The sequence below is a fragment of the Bombina bombina genome, chromosome 3 (genome assembly GCF_027579735.1).
Source record: "Bombina bombina isolate aBomBom1 chromosome 3, aBomBom1.pri, whole genome shotgun sequence".
NCBI lineage: Eukaryota > Metazoa > Chordata > Amphibia > Anura > Bombinatoridae > Bombina > Bombina bombina.
In genome coordinates, this window is record NC_069501.1 from 786,830,635 (window position 1) to 786,855,978 (window position 25,344).

Sequence of the window (25,344 nt, forward strand, 5' to 3'; positions counted from 1 at the left end):
TCCCTGAGGGTCACATGATCGTCTTCCTTCCGCTCCTAACGATCAGAGCCGTTTCAACGGCAGCCATCAGAAGCCAGTTTAAACTCCTTGGAACGGTGGGGGCAGGTAAGCACCTCAGTTTAGTGTAGAGGTTATGAGGCAATTTCAAACTAGAGAACCGCTCTGCCCAGAAGTTAATGTGAATATATTATTTTTTGTGGGGACACGTTTTTTTTCTTAAAGTTCCAAGACAGGTGTTTGTTCTATTTTCAAATTTATTGGAACATGTCTGACATGGAGCAGGAAGCAGCTTTCATGAATACGTGTCTTTTGTGCACAGAGCGATTGTGGCTTGGCCTCAGTTGTCCTTGGCCCGGTTTATCAGGTTCCAGTCGGACAATATCACCTCAGTAGGGAGGAATGCGGAGTTCCTTAGCCATGAAGGAGGTGACCCCGATTGTTCAGTGGGCGGAAGTTCAAAATAGCTGTCTCTCTGCCATCCACATTCCAGGAGTGGACAACTGGGAAGAGGACTTCCTGAGCAGACAGATATTTAATCCAGGTGAGTGGGCTCTCCATCCAGAGGTGTTCTCCAGGTTAACCCTCAAATGGGGGGTGCCGGAATTGGATCTGATGGCGTTTTGACAGAACGCCAAGCTTCCACGGTATGGTTCGAGGTCGAGGGATCTGCAGGCCGCCCTGATAGATGCTCTGGCAGTTCCTTGGGATTTCAATCTGGCATACCTGTTTCCTCCATTTGCTGCACTCCTTTCCTTTCATTGCTTGTATCAAGCAGGAGAGAGCATTGGTGATTCTTATAGCCCCGACGTGGCCTCGCAGGATCTGGTATGCAGACCTAGTGGAGATGTCGTCTCTTCCTCCTTGGAGGTTGCCTCTGAGGAAGGACATTCTAACTCAGGGTCCATTCCTTCATCCAAATCTTCTTTCTCTGAATCTGACTGCTTGGAGATTGAACGCTTAGGTCTTGTCTAAGCGTGGTTTTTCTGAGTCGGTCTTTTGAGACCTTGATTCAGGCTTATAAGTCTGTTACTAGAAGGATTTACCATAAGGTATGGTGTAAATACCTTTATTGGTGCAAATCCAAGGGGTTCTTTTGGAGTAGGGTCAGAATCCCTAGAATTTTGACTTTTCTCCAGGAAGGTCTGGAGAGGGTTTGTCAGTCGGTACTCTGAAGGGCTGCACTATCTATTTTGTTGCAAAAGTGTTTGGCAGACGTGTCGGATGTTTTAAGTTTTTTTGTCAGGCCCTGGTTAGAATCCGGCCTGTGTTTAAGTCTGTTGCTCCTCCTTGGAGCCTTAACCTTGTTCTTAATGTTCTACAGTAGGCTCTGTTTGAGCGTATGCATGCCATAGATATTAAGTTGTTATCTTGGAAGGTTTTGTTTCTTGTTGCTATCTCTTCTGCTCGGGGAGTCTCTGAACTCTCAGCCTTGCAGTGTGATTCGCCTTATCTTATCTTTCATGCTGATAAGGTGGTTCTTCGTACTAAGTTAGGTTTCCTTCCTAAAGTTGTTTCGGATAGAAATATTAATCAGGAAATATTAATCAGGAAATGGTTGTTCCTTCTCTATGTCCTAATCCTCCTTCTCATAAGGAACGTTTGTTACACAACTTGTTGTGCATGCTCTTAAATTCTATCTGCAGGCGACTAAGGATTTTCACCAGTCATCTGCCCTGTTTGTTTGTTTCTTTGGGAAACGTAAAGGTCAGAAGGCTACTGCTACTTATCTTTCTCTCTGGTTGAGAAGTATAATTTGTTTGGCTTATGAGACTGCTGGTCAGCAGCCTGCTGAGAGAATTACAGCTCATTCCCCTAGAGCTGTCTCTCCTTCGTGGGCTTAAAAAATGAAGCTTCTGTGGAACAGATTTGCAAGGCTGCAACTTGGTCCTCTCTGCACACTTTTTCTAAATTTTACAAATTTGATACTTTTACATCGGCTGAGGCTTCCTTTGGGAGAAAGGTTCTTCAAACGGTCCTCTAGCTTGGGTATTGGTTCTCACTAGTAATTGAGGGCGTTGTAAACACACCATATCTTAGGAAAGAAAACTAAATTTATACTTACTCGATAAATTTATTTATTTACGGATATGGTGAGTCCACAACCCCACCCTTTTTGTTTTACGACAGTTATTTTGTCTAAACCTCAGGCACCTCTGCACCGTTGTGTTATTCCTTATTCCATTTCCTTTTGGTCGAATGACTGGGGATTATGGGTAGGGGAGTGACACTGAACCCAACATTTTTCTTTCATTATTCAGATAGAGCATTAAATTTTAATCAACTTTCTAATTTACTACTATTATCAATTTTTCTTTGTTCTCTTGCTATCTTTATTTAAAAGCAGGAATGTAAATCTTAGCAGCCAGACCATTTTAGGTTCAGCACCATGAATAGCGCTTGCTTATTTGAGGCTTACATTTACCCACCAATAAGCAAGCATAACCCAGGTTCTCAACCAAAAATGGGCCGACTCCTATGCATCACATTACTGCTTTTTAAATAAAGATAGCAAAAGAAAGAAGAAAAATTGATAATAGGAGTAAATTAGAAAGTTGCTTAAAATTTCATGCTCTATCTGAATTGTGAAAGAAAAAAATGTATGTTTTTAGTGTCCCTTTAACAGCTTGGCTGTGGTGCTCTTTGCCTCCTCCTGCTGGCCAGGAGTGATATTCCCACTAGTAATTGAGGACTTTGTGGACTCGCCATACCCGGAAAGAAATCTATCAGGAAAGTATACATTTTGTTATCGCTCACGAGCAAACGATACCATGCTACTTGGAATCTGGCCCACAGTGTTTTAATGCTTCGTTTCTACACAATTCATTTGATTTTACAGGAGAGATACTGGTTGTGGTGCAGTAATGAAATGAGCCAATTCAGTGATATATTTGCATACTCACAGGTCCTGTGGATATTTTTTGGAATTAAGCAGCATTATAGTAAAGAATAATTCCTTTTGTATGATAGCATATTTTATGTCATAAATCATCTATATGATGCTGAGAGGGTTGTTCACCTTTATGTACAGTACAAATATATACTAGTAAGCAGGTAAATGATCAATTAAATAGCAGAGTTAGGCCTTGAAGCCAGTAACTTTTTTTTTACTTTGTTGTAAAGAACAAGGCAATATATTTACTGCCATTTTTTGCTCTCCAAACTAGAATAATATGAGAATGCATGTTTGTTTTAACTCGCTCTCTCTCCATTTCATTTCTCTAGGTTGTTTTATGAGCCCGTAGCTACACCTTGTGGACACACATTCTGTCTCAAATGCCTTGAGCGATGCCTGGACCACAACCCACATTGTCCACTCTGCAAAGAAAATCTATCACAAGTGAGCATAAGTATCTGAGCTAATAAACTCACTATATATCTGGAATATACTCTGTTTCCCCACGGTACTATATAGTGTGTACTGAATAAGTACTGTCATCTGTAGTGTATACTGAATACTGTCATCTATAGTGTGTACTGAATACTGTCATCTGTAGTGTGTACTGAATAAGTACGGTCATCTGTAGTGTGTATCGAATAAGTACTGTCATCTGTAGTGTGTACTGAATAAGTACTGTCATCTGTAGTGTGTACTGAATAAGTACTGTCATCTGTAGTGTGTACTGAATCCTGTCATCTGTAGGGTGTACTGAATAAGTAGTGTCATATGTAGTGTGTACTGAATCCTGTCATCTGTAGGGTGTACTGAATAAGTACTGTCATCTGTAGGGTGTACTGAATAAGTACTGTCATCTGTAGGGTGTACTGAATAAGTACTGTCATCTGTAGGGTGTACTGAATAAGTACTGTCATCTGTAGGGTGTACTGAATAAGTACTGTCATCTGTAGTGTGTACTGAATAAGTACTGCCATCTGTAGTGTGTACTGAATAAGTACTGCCATCTGTAGTGTGTATCGAATAAGTACTGTCATCTGTAGTGTGTACTGAATAAGTACTGCCATCTGTAGTGTGTATCGAATAAGTACAGTCATCTGTAGTGTGTATTGAATAAGTACAGTCATCTGTAGTGTGTATTGAATAAGTACAGTCATCTGTAGTGTGTACTGAATAAGTACAGTCATCTGTAGTGTATACTGAATACTGTCATCTGTAGTGTGTACTGAATACTGTCATCTGTAGGGTGTACTGAATAAGTACTGTCATCTGTAGGGTGTACTGAATAAGTACAGTCATCTGTAGTGTGTACTGAATAAGTACTGTCATCTGTAGGGTGTACTGAATAAGTACTGTCATCTGTAGGGTGTACTGAATAAGTACAGTCATCTGTAGTGTGTACTAAATAAGTACTGTCATCTGTAGTGTGTACTGAATAAGTACAGTCATCTGTAGTGTATACTGAATACTGTCATCTGTAGTGTGTACTGAATACTGTCATCTGTAGGGTGTACTGAATAAGTACTGTCATCTGTAGGGTGTACTAAATAAGTACTGTCATCTGTAGGGTGTACTGAATAAGTACAGTCATCTGTAGTGTGTACTAAATAAGTACTGTCATCTGTAGTGTGTACTGAATAAGTACTGTCATCTGTAGTGTGTACTGAATAAGTACGGTATTGTCATCTGTAGTGTGTACTGAATAAGTACAGTCATCTGTAGTGTGTACTAAATAAGTACTGTCATCTGTAGTGTGTACTGAATAAGTACTGTCATCTGTAGTGTGTACTGAATAAGTAGTGTCAGCTGTAGTGTGTACTGAATAAGTAGTGTCAGCTGTAGTGTGTACTGAATAAGTAGTGTCAGCTGTAGTGTGTACTGAATAAGTAGTGTCAGCTGTAGTGTGTACTGAATAAGTAGTGTCATCTGTAGTGTGTACTGAATAAGTACTGTCATCTGTAGTGTGTACTGAATACGGTCATCTGTAGTGTGTACTGAATAAGTACTGTCAGCTGTAGTGTGTACTGAATAAGTAGTGTCATCTGTAGTGTGTACTGAATAAGTACTGCCATCTGTAGTGTGTACTGAATAAGTACTGCCATGTGTAGTGTGTACTGAAGAAGTAGTTTCATCTGTAGTGTGTACTGAATAAGTACCGCCATCTGTAGTGTGTACTGAATAAGTACTGTCATCTGTAGTGTGTACTGAATAAGTACTGACAGGAGTGATGCTACTACACTGACACACTTGAGAAGCCGTGTTCCTGTTCCACGGCATAGATTCTGGTAAGATCGTTTGATTTTTTTATACACATAATGATAACGCAGAAGACTGGTGTCACAGTGTGATACCTTTTATCTTTATAGAATCAAGGGCTAGTAGGGGGATTATTGAACAGCGGGGGTTCTGTACATAATATTGTTTATTGTGTCATTGCTGCGATATGTGTGAGATGAGGCTCTGGCAATGGGTGGACTTTTAGTTTAATTTCCGGGAGTATTTGCATGGCCAATTTGGCATGTTTTTCTCCCTAGTGCAGGGGCGGTCCTGCGAGGCATTCCTTCTGCCCGGGTGTGGCCTATTCGACTTCCTCTGCTTGACCAGCGGTTGCAGGAGACAAAACTGTTTCTGTGGTCCGGGTTATAGGAGGTGGTTAGTGCCCCGGCCATTGGAGGTTATAAAGGTGCCATTTTTCATATATTATATCTAGTCTGTAATAAAGGCGCAAGCTATAGAGGACTCTGAAGCGTTAGAGGGCACTCCCTCTTTAACAAAGTCTCATCCCTGTGTTTATTGCGAGGAGGTTCTGGTAGATCCGACTGCTCAAGTATGTTCCACATGCCTACGACATCTAGAAAGAATAGGATGTCTAGTACTACTGAGCCGTCCACCTCTGAGGGTTCCCCATCCCGTGAGGTGTGTTCCCTACATTAATTTCCGATTACACATGCTGCGCGCCAGGGCACAACCATTTCTCCTACGGGAGAGATCCGTTGGCCGCCAGAATTTGAGGATCAACTGCAAACGGCGGTGTCTAAGGTGATAAGTGCCTTACCATGTTCTGCTAAATGCAACCGTAAGGTAAAATATGGCGATCCGACCCAGGGGTCATATACTCCAATGGATATTTCAGAAAGATTATCCGCTGACGAGGACGACTACGACTCTTCAATGGATGTTTCTTCTGGGTCGGAGTCTATGTCATCTAAAGCTCCGACTGCCGAGGAGCCTGACCTTAGGTTTAGGATGGAAAATTTGCGCTTTTTGCTGAAACGGACAGTTAACACCAGAATTTTTGTTGTTTAAAAAGGTAGATAATCCCTTTATTACCCATTTCCCAATTTTGCATAACCAACACAGTTATAGTAATATACTTTTTACCTCTGTGATTACCTTGTATCTAAGCCTCTGCAATTTGCCCCCTTATTTCAGTTCTATTGACAGACTTACGTTTTTAGCGAATCAGTGCTTGCTCCTAGGAGCCTCACGTGCCTAAGCTCAATGTTATCTATATGAAACACATGAACTAACGCCTTCTAGTGGTGAAAAACTGTCAATGTTTTTAGATTAAAGGTGGCCTTCAAGTTCTAAGAAATTAGCATATGAACCTCCTAGATTTAGCTTTCAACTAAGAATACCAAGAGTACAAAGCAAAATTGGTAATAAAAGTAAATTGGAAAGTTGTTTAAAATTACATGCCCTATTTAAATCATGAAAGTTTTTTTTTTTTACTTGACTGTCCCTATAAGAAGAATGTTTCAACACACGGGGTTTGATTTTCAGCCGGCAGCGGCGGTAGCTGCGGTAGCCGGGGTAGCCGGAGCTGCGCCATATTGGTGCGATTCTCTGTCGGACATGGTCGAGAGGGAGACTCCACTCGTTGAGATACAGGATAGAATTAAGGCCTTGAGGGTCGCTAATTCTTTTATTTGTGATGCCAATATGCAAATTATTCGCCTGGATGCTAAGTTTTCAGGTTTTTCTGTACTAGCCCATAGGGCTCTGTGGCTAAAGTCGTGGTCTGCGGACATGACCTCTCTTTCCACTTTCAGGGAAAGATCCTGTTTGGTCCGGGATTGGACTCGATCATTTCCACGGTTATGAGAGGCAAGGACGTTTTCCTACCGCAGGATAAGAAGGTTAAGCCTAAGGGATCTGCTTACCGTTCCTTTCGTGCAGACAAGGCCCAATGCCAGCAGCCCGCCGCGAAAGTGGATCAGTCCAAGGGCATTTGGAAGTCAGCTCAGTCTTGAAATAATTCCAAGAAGAACAAGAAGCCTACCGAAACAAAGTCGGCATGAAGGGGTGGCCCCCGACCGGTCACCGGACCAAGTAGGGGGCAGATTATCTCTCTTTTCAGAAGCCTGGTTGCAGGATGTTCAGGGCCTTTTGGGTTCTGGAGGTTATCGCCCAGGAATAAAGGATAGGGCTCAGATCTCATCCGCCCAGGGGCAGATTCCTCCTCTCCAGACTGTCTTCAAGACCAGAGAAGAGGACTGCCTTTCTAGAATGTGTGAGGGATCTCTCTTCTCTCTAAGTTATTGTACCAGTACCCCCAGCAGAAAGGGGTTTAGGGTACTATTCAAACCTTTTCGTGGTCCCAAAGAAGGAGGGCTCATTCCGCCCGATTCTGGACCTAAAATGTTTAAGCAAGTTTCTGGCTGTTCCATCGTTCAAAATGGAAACGATCAGATCTATTCTGCCCCTAGTTCAAGAGGGTCAGTTCATGACGACAATTGACTTGAAGGATGCCTACCTTCATGTGCCAATCCACAGGGATCACTTCAGGTTCTTGAGATTTTCGTTTCTGGACCAACATTTCCAGTTTGTGACCCTTCCCTTTGGTCTGGCGACGGACCGAGAGTCTTCACCAAAGTTCTGGGGGCAGTACTTGCAGTAGCCAGATCCAGAGGCATTGTTGTGGCGCCCTATCCTAGTCCAGGCGCCGTCGTTCAGTCTTGCAGAGGATCACTCAAGGGCCCTTTTGCTCCAATCTCACCATTGGAAGATAAACTCAGGAAAGAGCTCCCTGATTCCCAGCAACAGGGTGGAGTTCCTGGGAACGATAATAGATTATATATCCATGAGGATATTTCTCACAGATCAGTGGCGCAGGAAGATTGCGTCCACATGTCTTGCCCTTCCGTCCTCCTCCAGTCCCTCTGTGGCTCACAGTATGGAGGTGATTGGGTCATGGTGTCCAGCACCGATATCATTCCATTCGCCAGGTTCCATCTCAGACCTCTTCAGTTGTGCATGTTGAGACAGTGGAATGGCGATCATACAGACCTATCCCAACAGATTTCTCTGGACGATCGGACGAGGGACTCCCTCTCTTGGTGGATTTGTCCGGAACAACTGTCCCAAGGGACATCCTTTCTGAGACTGTCCTGGGAGATTGTGACGAGAGTATGGCAGGATGGGGAGCTGTTTGGGGTGCCAGGATGGCACAGGGAAAGTTGTCTCGAAAGGAGTCTCTCCTCCCGATCAATATTCTGGAACTTCGAGCAATCTACAATGCTCTGAAGGCGTGGCCTCTTCTGGAGTCATTCAGCTTCATCAGGTTCCAGACAGACAACATTACCTCGGTGGCTTACATCAACCATCAGGGGGGGACGAGAAGTTCCTTAGCGATGAGGGAGGTTTCTCAGATATTGGAATGGGCAGATTCCCACAGCTGCTCGCTCTCAGCAATCCACATTCTGGGTGTGGACAACTGGGAAGCTGATTTTCTCAGCAGGCAATTCTTCCATCCAGGGGAATAGTCTCTCCACCCGAGGTGTTTGTGGAGATTTATCACAGATGGGGGAAGCCGGTGATAGATCTCATGGTATCCAGACTCAATTGCAAGCTACCCAGATAGGGGTCGCGGTCCAGGAATCCCCAGGCAGAGCTGATAGATGCCTTAGCGGTGCCTTGGGGGTTCAACCTAGTTTACCTTTTTCTACTGTTACCACTTCTACCTTGTGTAGTAGCCCGCATCAAGCAGGAGCAAGCTTCAGCTTGCAGATTGCTCCGTCGTGGCCGCGGAGGACGTGGTTTGCGGATCTGGTGGGGATGTCATCTTCTCCTCCATGGAGGTTACCCTGTCGCAGGGATCTGTTGATACAGGGTCCCTTTCAACATCAAAATCTAGATTCTCTGAGGCTGAATGCGTGGAGAATGAACGCATAGTCTTAGCCAAGAGAGAGTTTTCTGAGAGAGTGATTGATACTCTCGTTCAGGCTAGGAAGCTGGTCACTCATCGCATTTACATAAGGTGTGGATGACTTACTTGTCCTGGTGTGAGAAGCATGGATATCCTTGGCACAAGGTTAAGGTATCCAGGAGAAGGGGCCTGCTGCCAGTTCCTTGAAGGGACGGATTTCAGCATTATCTGTGTTGTTGCACAAGAGGCTTGCTAAGCTTCCGGATATCCAGTCTTTTGTTCAGGCCCCGTCTAGAATCAGGCCTGTTTTTACTTAGTTCTGAGGGTGTTGCAGAGGGTTCCGTTTGAACCTATGCACTCTATTCACATTAAGATTCTTTCCTGGAAGGTTCTCTTTCTGTTGGCTATTGCATCGGCTTGCAGAGTCTCTGAGCTGACGGCCTTGCAATTTGAGCCTCCTTATTTGGTCTTTCACCCTGATAAGGCTGTTCTTTGCACTGGTTTGGGATTTCTTCCCAAAGTGGTGTCTAACCATAACATCAATCAGGAAATAGTAGTTCCTTCTTTGTGTCCTAACCCCACTTCTCCTAAGGAGAGGTTACTTTAGAATTTGTACGTGGTTCGAGCCTTAAAGTTTTATCTTCAGGCTACAAGGGATTTCAGACAATCTACATCTCTTTTCGTGGTGTATGCAGGGAAGCGCAAGAGGCAGAAAGCCTCTTCAACTTATTTGTCCTTTTGGTTGAGGAGCACGATTTGCTTAGCCTATGGGACAGCAGGATATAAGCCTCCTCAGAGGATCACGGCTCATTCAACTAGAGCTGTGGTTTCTTCTTGGGCCTTCAAGAATGAAGCCTCTATGGAGCAGATTTGTAAGGCAGGTACCTGGTCCTCCTTACATAACTTTACAAAATTTTACAAATTTGACGTTTTTGCTTCGGCGGAAGCAGTTTTTGGGAGAAAGGTTTTACAGGCTGTGGTGCCCTCAGATTAGGGTCCGCCTTCTTTTTGCCCTCCCATTTTTCATTCAGTGTCCTCTAGAGCTTGGGTATTTGTTCCCACAAGTAATGAATGAAGCTGTGGACTCTCCTCCCTTTTAGATGGAAAAAATAAATTATGCTTACCTGATAATTTTATTTCCATCGTGGGGAGGAGAGTCCACGGCTCCCGCACGTTGCTCCGGTGGGCGGACCTAAATTTAGTTTTTGTTCATCTGGCACCATTTATACCCTGATATTTCTCCTACTGTTACTTGTTCCCTCGGGAGAATGACTGGGGGATGAGGGAAGTGGGGAGGGCCTTTGGCTGGGGTGTCTTTGCCTCCTCCTGGTGGTCAGGTTCTTAATTCCCACTCGTAATGAATGAAGCCGTGGACTCTCCTCCCCACGATGGAAATAAAATGATCAGGTAAGCATAATTTTATGTTTTTGTTGGTATCCTTTGTTGAAAAGCAGGGAGGTAAGCTTAGGAGCACTATATGTCAGCAGTTTTGCAAGAATTGTATACATTAACACGAGCACTAGAGGGCAGCACCTTTCCTGCCATGTAGTGCTGTTCTCCAGACATGTGCACGCTACCTATCTAATTATCTCTTTAACAAAGAATAACCTAAGATTGAAGCAAATATGATAACAGAAGTAAATTAGAAACTTGTCTAATCTCTTTGTCAGAATCACGAAAGAACATTTTTGAGTTTCATGTCTGTTGTCCTTATCAAGAATAAGATACACTACTGGGAGCAAGGTAGTGATTGGTGGCTACACAAATATGCCTCTTGTCATTAGCTTACCAGATGTGTTCATCTAACACCCAGGAGTGTATTGCTGCTCCACAGCTGACTTTAATTAGGTGTTTAAATATGCAAGTAATAGTGCAATGCTTAAAGGTGATTTTTTCTTTTTTTACCCTTAGTACCTGGCAAGCAGGGCATACAAAAAGACCCTTTTAACTGAAGAATTGATAACAAAGTACCTGCCAGAGGAACTAGCTGATAGAAAGAAAATCTATGATGAAGAAATGAAGGAATTATCCAAGTAAGACAATATATATATCATTTACTTTTCATACAGAAGTAGCAATTTAATATGTGTTGCCATTTTAAACCCATTATTTTGCACCAGTGAAATATAAAGAAACCTGCAACAGGATATATATGTAGGTTGGTTAAACTGAATAGTCACCTTTACAGCATGTTCTTGTTTGACTTCCCAGAGAACAAAAATATTGACCTTGTGAGACTCAAAATCACTTCATTAGTCACATTAAATGCATTGCAGTGATTATAGGGAAATTACACTTCTTCTTCCTATGCATTTCTGGCTTGTAGTTTTTGGCAGCCAGATTTAACTCTACAGTGGTCACTAGCAGAATCCTACACATGTGTTTACCTGTCCTTGAAATGCTGAAAGTATGTGGAACATCCATTAGACTTGTGCACGGGCAAAAACATTTTTTTTTTAATTCAGATTTTATATATATGTGTGTGTGTGTGTATGATTTGAGGCCCACAGATTAAATTACTTAAAGGGACATAAAACGAGTTGGGATAGAGGCAAAATATAATATGTACTTTAATTACTTTACCTGCAAATGTATACTGCAGTGCCTCGCCATTAACCCTTTCTTTTTAGTTTCTGAATTGTAAAGCTCTAACTCCCCCCACACATTTCTTTTATGGCTGTATCTATATCTATTCTTTTGGTAAAATGCTAAAATGCACAGTGATTATCTGCTGAAGCAGGCCTAGAAGCTGTGAACTCAGTTGAAATACAATGCCTGTGTCTAAACACTGATAAGGGGGGGGGGTGGAGTTGGCCTCTCCAGGCAGCTTAGCTATGTAATTCATTTTGCAATTTTTAAACAAATTTTTAATGCAAACTATTTTTAATTAATTAGCGCTTTTAGGATATGCACAGATCTCGCCCTGTTTTATGTCCCTTTATTAAACAATGTACAGCACTTTTGCAATTAGTGATGAGTACATCACAAAGTTTTACAATGGAACTAGTTTTGCTAATGGGCAAAATACAGTGAAAATAATGTTTTCCATATCGGATGATGTTAGGAAGCAACTTCTCCAAACACAAACGCTACAATACCCACAATACTGATGATGCCCCTCTTCGAGACCCTTAGACACACCCACGTCTATGGCTTTGGAGCACAACAAGTTAATTCTACACCTGTCTCCAATTAGCATCACTATAGATTGTTAAAAGGGATCAATCAGTTTACAGGTATTTCAACCTGTGATGTCGTCTCTCATTTTATTTGTTGTTAATCCTGAGCATTTGTTTTTTGGGTTAGGAAATTGTGAGATAACCAAAGGCAAATTATTGTTGTGTGCTGTATCTGGTAGGTAATGATTTCATGCTTGAGGGTTATTAACGGCAGAAGCATTTTTTGAGTGTGATCACAGAAAAAACAGACAGAAAATATCATCCAGCTCTTACTGAGCATGTGCAAGAGTTCAAAGTATACATATGAGTCTTTAACTACACTAGAGATTTATAGTAATACATTTTACAATCAATGCATAATCTAAACATATATTAAAGTAACTTAAATCTGTAATTCTGTTTATACCCAATTGCAGCCTGAATAAAGATGTCCCTATATTTGTGTGCACTATGGCCTTCCCTACAATTCCCTGCCCACTCCACGTCTTTGAACCCCGCTATCGTCTGATGATTAGAAGAAGCATGGAGACTGGTACCAAACAGTTTGGAATGTGCATAGCAGATGAGCTAAAAGGGTATGTGAATAGTTTACTATTTTATTCTGTATAGAGAACTTATTGCTTTAACCACGCAAAGGTAAAAACAGTTATGAGAGGCATATTTAACTTATACAACATGGAGACTGCATGAGATATCAATAATAAGATGGGCATAAAGACATCCGTGTCAGACTTCCTTTAATTGTAGATATGGATAAGGTATTTATGTACAGCTTACTGGCAACATGATCAAGGGAATTCATACCTATGGTCATTTTGCCCTAAAATCTATTAAAAGTTACATCCTAGATGCCTATTGTTTTTATTGAGGATTAAACAACTTCAAGTGATCTTCTATGGAATATAGGTCTTATTTACTGCAATGAGTAGATAGAAATACAGGTTTAGACGATGAAAATTAACCTAAAGTATACTGTGCACATATTTGTGCCCATCATTAGGATGGCATAATGTGTATCACTGTCATTCTACAATTTCTTTGGATTTCTGCAGTATAATACATTTATACACGGCATGCCGTCATTGAGGCATAGATTTTCATGCCAAAAAGGAACCAAAAGCCTATCCAGCCTGCCCTTATTGTATAAACCAAGAGTGAATTTCTTTATACTATTTCTGCTCATAGGCTTTCACTAATTTCTTCCAAACCTGCTATCCTCTAGTTTTAAATCATATCCTTTTCTCCAACATAGGTGTGTCCGGTCCACGGCGTCATCCTTACTTGTGGGATATTCTCTTCCCCAACAGGAAATGGCAAAGAGCCCAGCAAAGCTGGTCACATGATCCCTCCTAGGCTCCGCCTACCCCAGTCATTCTCTTTGCCGTTGTACAGGCAACATCTCCACGGAGATGGCTTAGAGTTTTTTAGTGTTTAACTGTAGTTTTTATTATTCAATCAAGAGTTTGTTATTTTAAAATAGTGCTGGTATGTACTATTTACTCTGAAACAGAAAAGAGATGAAGATTTCTGTTTGTAAGAGGAAAATGATTTTAGCAACCGTTACTAAAATCGATGGCTGTTCCACACAGAACTGTTGAGAGGAATTAACTTCAGTTGAGGGAACAGTGAGCAGAATTTTGCTGCTTGAGGTATGACACATTCTAACAAGACGATGTAATGCTGGAAGCTGTCATTTTCCCTATGGGATCCGGTAAGCCATTTTTATTACAGACAGTAAATAAGGGCTTCACAAGGGCTTTTTAAGACTGTAGACATTTTCTGGGCTAAATCGATTCATATATAAACATATTTAGCCTTGAGGAATCATTTTAATCTGGGTATTTTGTAAAATAATATCGGCAGGCACTGTTTTGGACACCTTATTCTCTAGGGGCTTTCCCTAATCATAGGCAGAGTCTCATTTTCGCGCCGGTATTGCGCACTTGTTTTTGAGAAGCATGACATGCAGTCGCATGTGTGAGGAGCTCTGATACATAGAAAAGACTTTCTGAAGGCGTCATTTGGTATCGTATTCCCCTTTGGGCTTGGTTGGGTCTCAGCAAAGCAGATACCAGGGACTGTAAAGGGGCTCCGGTTCCGTTATTTTAAGGGTTAAAGCTTCCAAATTTGGTGTGCAATACTTTTAAGGCTTTAAGACACTGTGGTGAAATTTTGGTGAATTTTGAACAATTCCTTCATACTTTTTCGCAATTGCAGTAATAAAGTGTGTTCAGTTTAAAATTTAAAGTGACAGTAACGGTTTTATTTTAAAACGTTTTTTGTACTTTGTTATCAAGTTTATGCCTGTTTAACATGTCTGAACTACCAGATAGTGTTCAGACTGTGTTCTGAATGTGGGGAAGCCAAGGTTCCTTCTCATTTAAATAGATGTGATTTATGTGACACAAAATTTAGAGAAAATGATGCCCAAGATGATTCCTCAAGTGAGGGGAGTAAGCATGGTACTGCATCATCCCCTCCTTCGTCTACACCAGTCTTGCCCACTCAGGAGGCCCCTAGTACATCTAGCGCGCCAATACTCCTTACTATGCAACAATTAACGGCTGTAATGGATAATTCTATCAAAAACATTTTAGCCAAAATGCCCACTTATCAGCGTAAGCGCGACTGCTCTGTTTTAGATAATACTGAAGAGCATGAGGACGCTGATGATATTGTTTCTGAAGGGCCCCTACACCAGTCTGAGGGGGCCAGGGAGGTTTTGTCTGAGGGAGAAATTTCAGATTCAGGGAAAATTTCTCAACAAGCTGAACCTGATGTGATTACATTTAAATTTAAGTTGGAACATCTCCGCGCTCTGCTTAAGGAGGTGTTATCCACTCTGGATGATTGTGAGAATTTGATCATCCCAGAGAAACTATGTAAAATGGACAAGTTCCTAGAGGTCCCGGGGCCCCCAGAAGCTTTTCCTATACCCAAGCGGGTGGCGGACATTGTAAATAAAGAATGGGAAAGGCCCGGTATACCTTTCGTCCCTCCCCCCATATTTAAAAAATTGTTTCCTATGGTCGACCCCAGAAAGGACTTATGGCAGACAGTCCCCAAGGTCGAGGGGGCGGTTTCTACTTTAAACAAACGCACCACTATACCCATAGAAGATAGTTGTGCTTTCAAAGATCCTATGGATAAAAAATTAGAAGGTTTGCTTAAAAAGATGTTTGTTCAGCAGGGTTACCTTCTACAACCAATTTCATGCATTGTCCCTGTCACTACAGCCGCGTGTTTCTGGTTCGATGAGCTAGAAAAGGCGATCACTAGTGATTCTCCTCCTTATGAGGAGATTATGGACAGAATCCGTGCTCTCAAATTGGCTAATTCTTTCACCCTAGACGCCACTTTGCAATTGGCTAGGTTAGCGGCGAAAAATTCTGGGTTTGCTATTGTGGCGCGCAGAGCGCTTTGGTTGAAATCTTGGTCAGCGGATGCGTCTTCCAAGAACAAATTGCTTAACATTCCTTTCAAGGGGAAAACGCTGTTTGGCCCTGACTTGAAAGAGATTATCTCTGATATCACTGGGGGTAAGGGCCACGCCCTTCCTCAGGATAGGTCTTTCAAGGCCAAAAATAAACCTAATTTTCGTCCCTTTCGTAGAAACGGACCAGCCCCAAGTGCTACGTCCTCTAAGCAAGAGGGTAATACTTCTCAAGCCAAGCCAGCCTGGAGACCAATGCAAGGCTGGAACAAGGGAAAGCAGGCCAAGAAACCTGCCACTGCTACCAAGACAGCATGAAATGTTGGCCCCCGATCCGGGACCGGATCTGGTGGGGGGCAGACTCTCTCTCTTCGCTCAGGCTTGGGCAAGAGATGTTCTGGATCCTTGGGCACTAGAAATAGTCTCCCAAGGTTATCTTCTGGAATTCAAGGGGCTTCCCCCAAGGGGGAGGTTCCACAGGTCTCAATTGTCTTCAGACCACATAAAAAAACAGGCATTCTTACATTGTGTAGAAGACCTGTTAAAAATGGGAGTGATTCATCCTGTTCCATTAGGAGAACAAGGGATGGGGTTCTACTCCAATCTGTTCGTAGTTCCCAAACAAGAGGGAACGTTCAGACCAATCTTAGATCTCAAGATCCTAAACAAGTTTCTCAAGGTTCCATCGTTCAAAATGGAAACCATTCGAACAATTCTTCCTTCCATCCAGGAAGGTCAATTCATGACCACGGTGGATTTAAAGGATGCGTATCTACATATTCCTATCCACAAGGAACATCATCGGTTCCTAAGGTTCGCATTCCTGGACAAGCATTACCAGTTCGTGGCACTTCCTTTCGGATTAGCCACTGCTCCAAGGATTTTCACAAAGGTACTAGGGTCCCTTCTAGCGGTGCTAAGACCAAGGGGCATTGCAGTAGTACCTTACTTGGACGACATTCTGATTCAAGCGTCGTCCCTTCCTCAAGCAAAGGCTCACACGGACATAGTCCTGGCCTTTCTCAGATCTCACGGATGGAAAGTGAACGTAGAAAAGAGTTCTCTATCTCCGTCAACAAGGGTTCCCTTCTTGGGAACAATAATAGACTCCTTAGAAATGAGGATTTTTCTGACAGAGGCCAGAAAAACAAAACTTCTAAACTCTTGTCAAATACTTCATTCCGTTCCTCTTCCTTCCATAGCGCAGTGCATGGAAGTAATAGGTTTGATGGTAGCGGCAATGGACATAGTTCCTTTTGCGCGCATTCATCTAAGACCATTACAACTGTGCATGCTCAGTCAGTGGAATGGGGACTATACAGACTTGTCTCCGACGATACAAGTAAATCAGAGGACCAGAGATTCACTCCGTTGGTGGCTGTCCCTGGACAACCTGTCACAAGGGATGAGCTTCCGCAGGCCAGAGTGGGTCATTGTCACGACCGACGCCAGTCTGATGGGCTGGGGCGCGGTCTGGGGACCCCTGAAAGCTCAGGGTCTTTGGTCTCGGGAAGAATCTCTTCTACCGATAAATATTCTGGAACTGAGAGCGATACTCAATGCTCTCAAGGCTTGGCCTCAGCTAGCAAAGGCCAAGTTCATACGGTTTCAATCAGACAACATGACGACTGTTGCGTACATCAACCATCAGGGGGGAACAAGGAGTTCCCTGGCGATGGAAGAAGTGACCAAAATCATTCAATGGGCGGAGACTCACTCCTGCCACCTGTCTGCAATCCACATCCCAGGAGTGGAAAATTGGGAAGTGGATTTTCTGAGTCGTCAGACATTACATCCGGGGGAGTGGGAACTCCATCCGGAAATCTTTGCCCAAATTACTCAACTGTGGGGCATTCCAGACATGGATCTGATGGCCTCTCGTCAGAACTTCAAGGTTCCTTGCTACGGGTCCAGATCCAGGGATCCCAAGGCGACTCTAGTAGATGCACTAGTAGCACCTTGGACCTTCAAACTAGCTTATGTATTCCCGCCGTTTCCTCTCATCCCCAGGCTGGTAGCCAGGATCAATCAGGAGAGGGCATCGGTGATCTTGATAGCTCCTGCGTGGCCACGCAGGACTTGGTATGCAGATCTGGTGAATATGTCATCGGCTCCACCATGGAAGCTACCTTTGAGACGAGACCTTCTTGTTCAAGGTCCGTTCGAACATCCGAATCTGGTCTCACTCCAACTGACTGCTTGGAGATTGAACGCTTGATCTTATCAAAACGAGGGTTCTCAGATTCTGTTATTGATACTCTTGTTCAGGCCAGAAAGCCTGTAACTAGAAAAATTTACCACAAAATATGGAAAAAATATATCTGTTGGTGTGAATCTAAAGGATTCCCTTGGGACAAGGTAAAAATTCCTAAGATTCTATCCTTTCTTCAAGAAGGATTGGAGAAAGGATTATCTGCAAGTTCCTTGAAGGGACAGATTTCTGCCTTGTCTGTGTTACTTCACAAAAAGCTGGCAGCTGTGCCAGATGTTCAAGCCTTTGTTCAGGCTCTGGTTAGAATCAAGCCTGTTTACAAACCTTTGACTCCTCCTTGGAGTCTCAACTTAGTTCTTTCAGTTCTTCAGGGGGTTCCGTTTGAACCCTTACATTCCGTTGATATTAAGTTATTATCTTGGAAAGTTTTGTTTTTGGTTGCAATTTCTTCTGCTAGAAGAGTTTCAGAATTATCTGCTCTGCAGTGTTCTCCTCCTTATCTGGTGTTCCATGCAGATAAGGTGGTTTTACGTACTAAACCTGGTTTTCTTCCGAAAGTTGTTTCTAACAAAAACATTAACCAGGAGATAGTCGTGCCTTCTTTGTGTCCGAATCCAGTTTCAAAGAAGGAACGTTTGTTGCACAATTTGGATGTTGTTCGCGCTCTAAAATTCTATTTAGATGCTACAAAGGATTTTAGACAAACATCTTCCTTGTTTGTTGTTTATTCTGGTAAAAGGAGAGGTCAAAAAGCAACTTCTACCTCTCTCTCTCTTTTTGGATTAAAAGCATCATCAGATTGGCTTATGAGACTGCCGGACGGCAGCCTCCTGATAGAATCACAGCTCATTCCACTAGGGCTGTGGCTTCCACATGGGCCTTCAAGAACGAGGCTTCTGTTGATCAGATATGTAGGGCAGCGACTTGGTCTTCACTGCACACTTTTACCAAATTTTACAAGTTTGATACTTTTGCTTCTTCTGAGGCTATTTTTGGGAGAAAGGTTTTGCAAGCCGTGGTGCCTTCCATTTAGGTGACCTGATTTGCTCCCTCCCTTCATCCGTGTCCTAAAGATTTGGTATTGGTTCCCACAAGTAAGGATGACGCCGTGGACCGGACACACCTATGTTGGAGAAAACAGAATTTATGTTTACCTGATAAATTACTTTCTCCAACGGTGTGTCCGGTCCACGGCCCGCCCTGGTTTTTTAATCAGGTCTGATAATTTATTTTCTTTAACTACAGTCACCACGGTATCATATGGTTTCTCCTATGCAAATATTCCTCCTTTACGTCGGTCGAATGACTGGGGTAGGCGGAGCCTAGGAGGGATCATGTGACCAGCTTTGCTGGGCTCTTTGCCATTTCCTGTTGGGGAAGAGAATATCCCACAAGTAAGGATGACGCCGTGGACCGGACACACCGTTGGAGAAAGTAATTTATCAGGTAAACATAAATTCTGTTTTTCTAGTGTGTTCCTTTTTTTATTTATTTTTTATGAAAGGGGACTTAATTAATGATATATTTTTGTTTGTTGCATCTAATCAAATACATTTTTTTCTCATACTTGTGGGGAATGTAATTGGTTTACCACTAAAGATATGGGAGTTGTCCTTATTAGCCAGTGTGGTTCTATCCCAGAGACTAGTTGTGCATAGACATGCACTTCTTATATGATTTAAAAATAAAATCAATATTTCTCTTGTTAAGTGTATTCAGTCCACGGGTCATCCATTACTTATGGGATTATATCTCCTTCCCAACAGGAAGTTGCAAGAGGATCACCCAAGCAGAGCTGCTATATAGCTCGTCCCCTCACATGTCATATCCAGTCATTCTCTTGCAACTCAACTAGATAGGTCGTTGTCAGAGGTCTGTGGTGTTTTTTATACTTAGTTTATTTCTTCAATCAAAAGTTTGTTATTTTAAATGGCACCGGAGTGTGCTGTTTGTTCTCAGGCAGTATTTGGAAGAAGAATCTGCCTGCGTTTTCTATGATCTTAGCGGAAGTAACTAAGATCCACTGGCTGTTCTCGCATATTCTGAGGAGTGGGGTAACTTCAGAAAAGGGAATAGCATGCGGGCCCCCCTGCAAACGAGGTATGTGCAGTAAATTATTTTTCTAAGGAATGGAATTGACTGAGAAAATACTGCTGATACCGATGTAATGTAAGTACAGCCTTAAATGCAGTAGTAGAGACTGGTATCAGGCTGATGAGTGTATGTGCACTGAAGTAATTTTCTAAGGAATGGAATTTGACTAAGAAAATACTGTGTATGCTGAAGTAATGTATGAGCCTTAACTGCAGTAGAAGCGACTGGTAGCAGGCTTATTAATGACACTACATAACCTTTAAAATGGATGTTAAAACGTTTACTGGCATGTTAATCGTTTTTGTGAGGTACTTTGGTGATAAGACTTATTGGGGCATGATTTTTTCCACATGGCTAACGTATATTTCTGCATAGAAACAGTTAACTGAGGTTTCCCACTGTTGTAATATGAGTGGGAGGGGCCTATTTTAGCGCTTTTTTTGCGCAGTAAAAATTCAGTCACAGTCTTCCTGCTTCTTCCTCCATGATCCAGGACGTCTCTAGAGAGCTCAGGGGTCTTCAAAATTCATTTTAAGGGAGGTAATCAGTCACAGCAGACCTGTGACAGTGTGTTTGACTGTGATAAAAACGTTAATTGTTAAATTGATTATCCGTTTTTGGGTATTAAGGGGTTAATCATCCATCATTTCGACTGTGACAGTTTTTTGTGCTTCTTAAAGGCGCAGTAGCGTTTTTTATATTGCTTGTAAATTTATTTGAAAGTATTTTCCAAGCTTGCTAGTCTCATTGCTAGTCTGTTTAAACATGTCTGACACAGATGAATCTGTTTGTTCACTATGTTTGAAGGCCAATGTGGAGCCCCATAGAAATATGTGTACTAAATGCATTGATGTCACTTTAAATAAAAGTCAGTCTTTATATGTAAAGAAATTATCACCAGACAACGAGGGGGAAGTTATGCCGACTAACTCTCCTCACGTGTCAGTACCTTCGCCTCCCGCTCAGGAGGCGCGTGATATTGTGGCGCCAAGTACATCAGAGAGGCCCATACAAATCACTTTGCAAGACATGGCTACTGTTATGACAGAAGTATTATCTAAATTGCCAGAATTAAGAGGCAAGCGCGATTGCTCTGGGTTAAGAACAGAGCGCGCTGATGCGGTGAGAGCCATGTCCGATACTGCGTCACAATTTGCAGAACATGAGGACGGAGAGCTTCATTCTGTGGGTGACGGATCTGATCCAGGGAGACTGGATTCAGAGATTTCTAATTTTAAATTTAAGCTTGAGAACCTCCGTGTGTTGCTAGGGGAGGTATTAGCGGCTCTGAATGATTGTAACACGGTTGCAATTCCAGAGAAATTATGTAGGCTGGATAGATACTATGCGGTGCCGGTGTGTACTGACGTTTTTCCTATACCTAAAAGGCTTACAGAGATTATTAGCAAGGAGTGGGATAGACCCGGTGTGCCCTTTTCCCCTCCTCCTATATTTAGGAAAATGTTTCCAATAGACGCCACCACACGAGACTTATGGCAGACGGTCCCTAAGGTGGAGGGAGCAGTTTCTACTTTGGCTAAGCGTACCACTATCCCGGTGGAGGATAGTTGTGCTTTTTCGGATCCAATGGATAAAAAATTAGAAGGTTACCTTAAGAAAATGTTTGTTCAACAAGGTTTTATCTTACAGCCCCTTGCATGCATTGCGCCTGTCAATGATGCTGCGGCATTCTGGTTTGAGTCTCTGGAAGAGGCCATTCGCACAGCTCCATTGGATGAGATTATGGACAAGCTTAAAGCACTTAAGCTAGCTAACGCATTTGTTTCTGATGCCGTTGTACATTTAACCAAACTAACGGCTAAGAACTCCGGATTCGCCATCCAAGCGCGCAGAGCGCTATGGCTTAAATCCTGGTCAGCTGACGTAACTTCTAAATCTAAATTGCTTAATATTCCTTTCAAAGGGCAGACCTTATTCGGGCCCGGCTTGAAAGAAATTATCGCTGACATTACTGGAGGTAAGGGTCATACTCTTCCTCAGGACAAGGCCAAATCAAAGGCCAAACAGTCTAATTTTCGTGCCTTTCGTAACTTCAAGGCAGGAGCAGCATCAACTTCCTCCACTCCAAAACAGGAAGGAACTGTTGCTCGTTAAAGACAGGGCTGGAAAGCTAACCAGCCCTGGAACAAGGGCAAGCAGGCCAGAAAACCTGCTTCTGCCCCTAAGACAGCATGAAAGGAGGGCCCCCTATCCGGAAACGGATCTAGTGGGGGGCAGACTTTCTCTCTTCGCCCAGGCTTGGGCAAGAGATGTCCAGGATCCCTGGGCGTTGGAGATCATATCTCAGGGATATCTTCTGGACTTCAAAGCTTCTCCTCCACAAGGGAGATTTCATCTTTCAAGGTTATCAGCAAACCAAATAAAGAAAGAGGCGTTTCTACGCTGTGTACAAGACCTCTTACTAATGGGGGTGATCCACCCAGTTCCGCGGACGGAACAAGGGCAAGGATTTTACTCAAATCTGTTTGTGGTTCCCAAGAAAGAGGGTACTTTCAGACCAATCTTGGACCTAAAAATCTTAAACAAATTCCTAAGAGTTCCATCATTCAAAATGGAAACTATTCGAACCATCCTACCCATGATCCAAGAGGGTCAGTATATGACCACAGTGGACTTAAAGGATGCCTACCTTCACATACCGATTCACAGAGATCATTATAGGTACCTAAGATTTGCCTTTCTAGACAGGCATTACCAGTTTGTAGCTCTTCCCTTCGGGTTAGCTACGGCCCCGAGAATTTTTACAAAGGTTCTGGGCTCACTTCTGGCGGTGCTAAGACCGCGAGGCATAGTGGTGGCTCCGTACCTAGACGACATTCTGATACAAGCGTCAAGCTTTCAAATTGCCAAGTTTCATACAGAGATAGTTCTGGCATTTCTGAGGTCACATGGGTGGAAGGTGAACGTGGAAAAGAGTTCTCTATTACCACTCACAAGGGTTCCCTTCCTAGGGACTCTTATAGATTCTATAGAGATGAAAATTTACCTGACGGAGTCCAGGTTATCAAAACTTCTAAATGCTTGCCGTGCCCTTCATTCCATTCCACACCCGTCAGTAGCTCAGTGCATGGAAGTAATCGGCTTAATGGTAGCGGCAATGGACATAGTACCATTTGCGCGCCTGCATCTCAGACCGCTGCAATTATGCATGCTAAGTCAGTGGAATGGGGATTACTCAGATTTGTCCCCTCTAATAAATCTGGATCAAGAGACCAGGGATTCTCTTCTCTGGTGGCTTTCTCGTCTCCATCTGTCAAAAGGGATGACCTTTCGCAGGCCAGATTGGACGATTGTAACAACAGATGCCAGCCTTCTAGGTTGGGGCGCAGTCTGGAACTCCCTGAAGGCTCAGGGATCGTGGACTCAGGAGGAGAAACTCCTCCCAATAAATATTCTGGAGTTAAGAGCAATATTCAATGCTCTTCTAGCTTGGCCTCAGTTAGCAACACTGAGGTTCATCAGATTTCAATCGGACAACATCACGACTGTGGCTTACATCAACCATCAAGGGGGAACCAGGAGTTCCCTAGCGATGTTGGAAGTCTCAAAGATAATTCGCTGGGCAGAGTCTCACTCTTGCCATCTGTCAGCGATCTATATCCCAGGCGTGGAGAACTGGGAGGCGGACTTTCTAAGTCGCCAGACTTTTCATCCGGGGGAGTGGGAACTTCATCCGAAGGTCTTCGCTCAACTGATACATCGTTGGGGCAAACCAGATCTGGATCTCATGGCGTCTCGCCAGAACGCCAAACTTCCTTGTTACGGATCCAGGTCCAGGGACCCGGGAGCGGTGCTGATAGATGCTCTAGCAGCCCCTTGGGTTTTCAACATGGCTTATGTGTTTCCACCATTTCCGTTGCTTTCTCGACTGATTGCCAAGATCAAACAGGAGAGAGCATCTGTGATTCTGATAGCGCATGCGTGGCCACGCAGGACCTGGTATGCAGACCTAGTGGACATGTCGTCCTGTCCACCATGGTCTCTGCCTCTGAGGCAGGACCTTCTAATTCAGGGTCCTTTCAACCATCCAAATCTAATTTCTCTGAGGCTGACTGCATGGAGATTGAACGCTTGGTTCTATCAAAGCGTGGCTTCTCGGAGTCGGTTATTGATACCTTAATACAGGCTTGGAAACATGTTACCAGAAAAATTTACCATAAGATATGGCGTAAATATTTATATTGGTGTGAATCCAAGAGTTACTCATGGAGTAAGGTTAGGATTCCTAGGATATTGTCTTTTCTACAAGAGGGTTTAGAAAAGGGCTTATCTGCTAGTTCGTTAAAGGGACAGATTTCTGCTCTGTCTATTCTTTTACACAAACGTCTGGCAGACGTTCCAGACGTTCAGGCTTTTTGTCAGGCTTTGGCTAGGATTAAACCTGTGTTTAAGACTGTTGCTCCGCCGTGGAGCTTAAACTTAGTTCTTAAAGTTCTTCAAGGTGTTCCGTTTGAACCCCTTCATTCCATTGATATTAAGCTGTTATCTTGGAAAGTTCTGTTTTTGATGGCTATTTCCTCGGCTAGAAGAGTCTCGGAGTTATCTGCCTTACATTGTGATTCTCCTTATCTGATTTTCCATTCAGACAAGGTAGTTCTGCGTACTAAACCTGGGTTCTTACCTAAGGTAGTTTCTAACAGGAATATCAATCAAGAGATTGTTGTTCCATCCTTATGCCCTAACCCTTCTTCAAAGAAGGAACGACTTTTGCATAATCTGGACGTAGTCCGTGCCCTGAAGTTCTATTTACAGGCAACTAAAGATTTTCGTCAAACTTCTTCCCTGTTTGTCGTTTACTCTGGACAGAGGAGAGGTCAAAAGGCTTCGGCTACCTCTCTCTCTTTTTGGCTTCGTAGCATAATACGTTTAGCCTATGAGACTGCTGGACAGCAGCCCTCTGAAAGATTTACAGCTCATTCCACTAGAGCTGTGGCTTCCACCTGGGCCTTTAAGAATGAGGCCTCTGTTGAACAGGTTTGCAAGGCTGCGACTTGGTCTTCACTTCACACTTTTTCAAAATTTTACAAATTTGACACTTTTGCTTCTTCGGAGGCTGTTTTTGGGAGAAAGGTTCTACAGGCAGTGGTTCCTTCCGTTTAAAGTTCCTGCCTTGTCCCTCCCATCATCCGTGTACTTTAGCTTTGGTATTGGTATCCCATAAGTAATGGATGACCCGTGGACTGAATACACTTAACAAGAGAAAACATAATTTATGCTTACCTGATAAATTTATTTCTCTTGTAGTGTATTCAGTCCACGGCCCGCCCTGTCTTTTTTAAGGCAGATCTAAAATTTTTAATTAAAACTCCAGTCACCACTGCACCCTATGGTTTCTCCTTTCTTGTCTTGTTTCGGTCGAATGAC

The 25,344-nt window shown here is 43.0% G+C and overlaps 1 protein-coding gene across 1 annotated transcript in view; it reads left to right on the forward strand.

Annotated features, from left to right (window-relative positions):
* Positions 1 to 25,344, forward strand: part of LONRF2 (LON peptidase N-terminal domain and ring finger 2) — a 207,110-nt gene that overhangs the window by 158,763 nt on the left and 23,003 nt on the right. Inside the window, exons 7-9 of the mRNA XM_053707682.1 lie at positions 3,223 to 3,337; positions 10,953 to 11,074; positions 12,637 to 12,795. Of these exons, the coding sequence (XP_053563657.1) occupies positions 3,223 to 3,337; positions 10,953 to 11,074; positions 12,637 to 12,795 (396 nt within the window). The remainder of the gene's footprint in view (positions 1 to 3,222; positions 3,338 to 10,952; positions 11,075 to 12,636; positions 12,796 to 25,344) is intronic.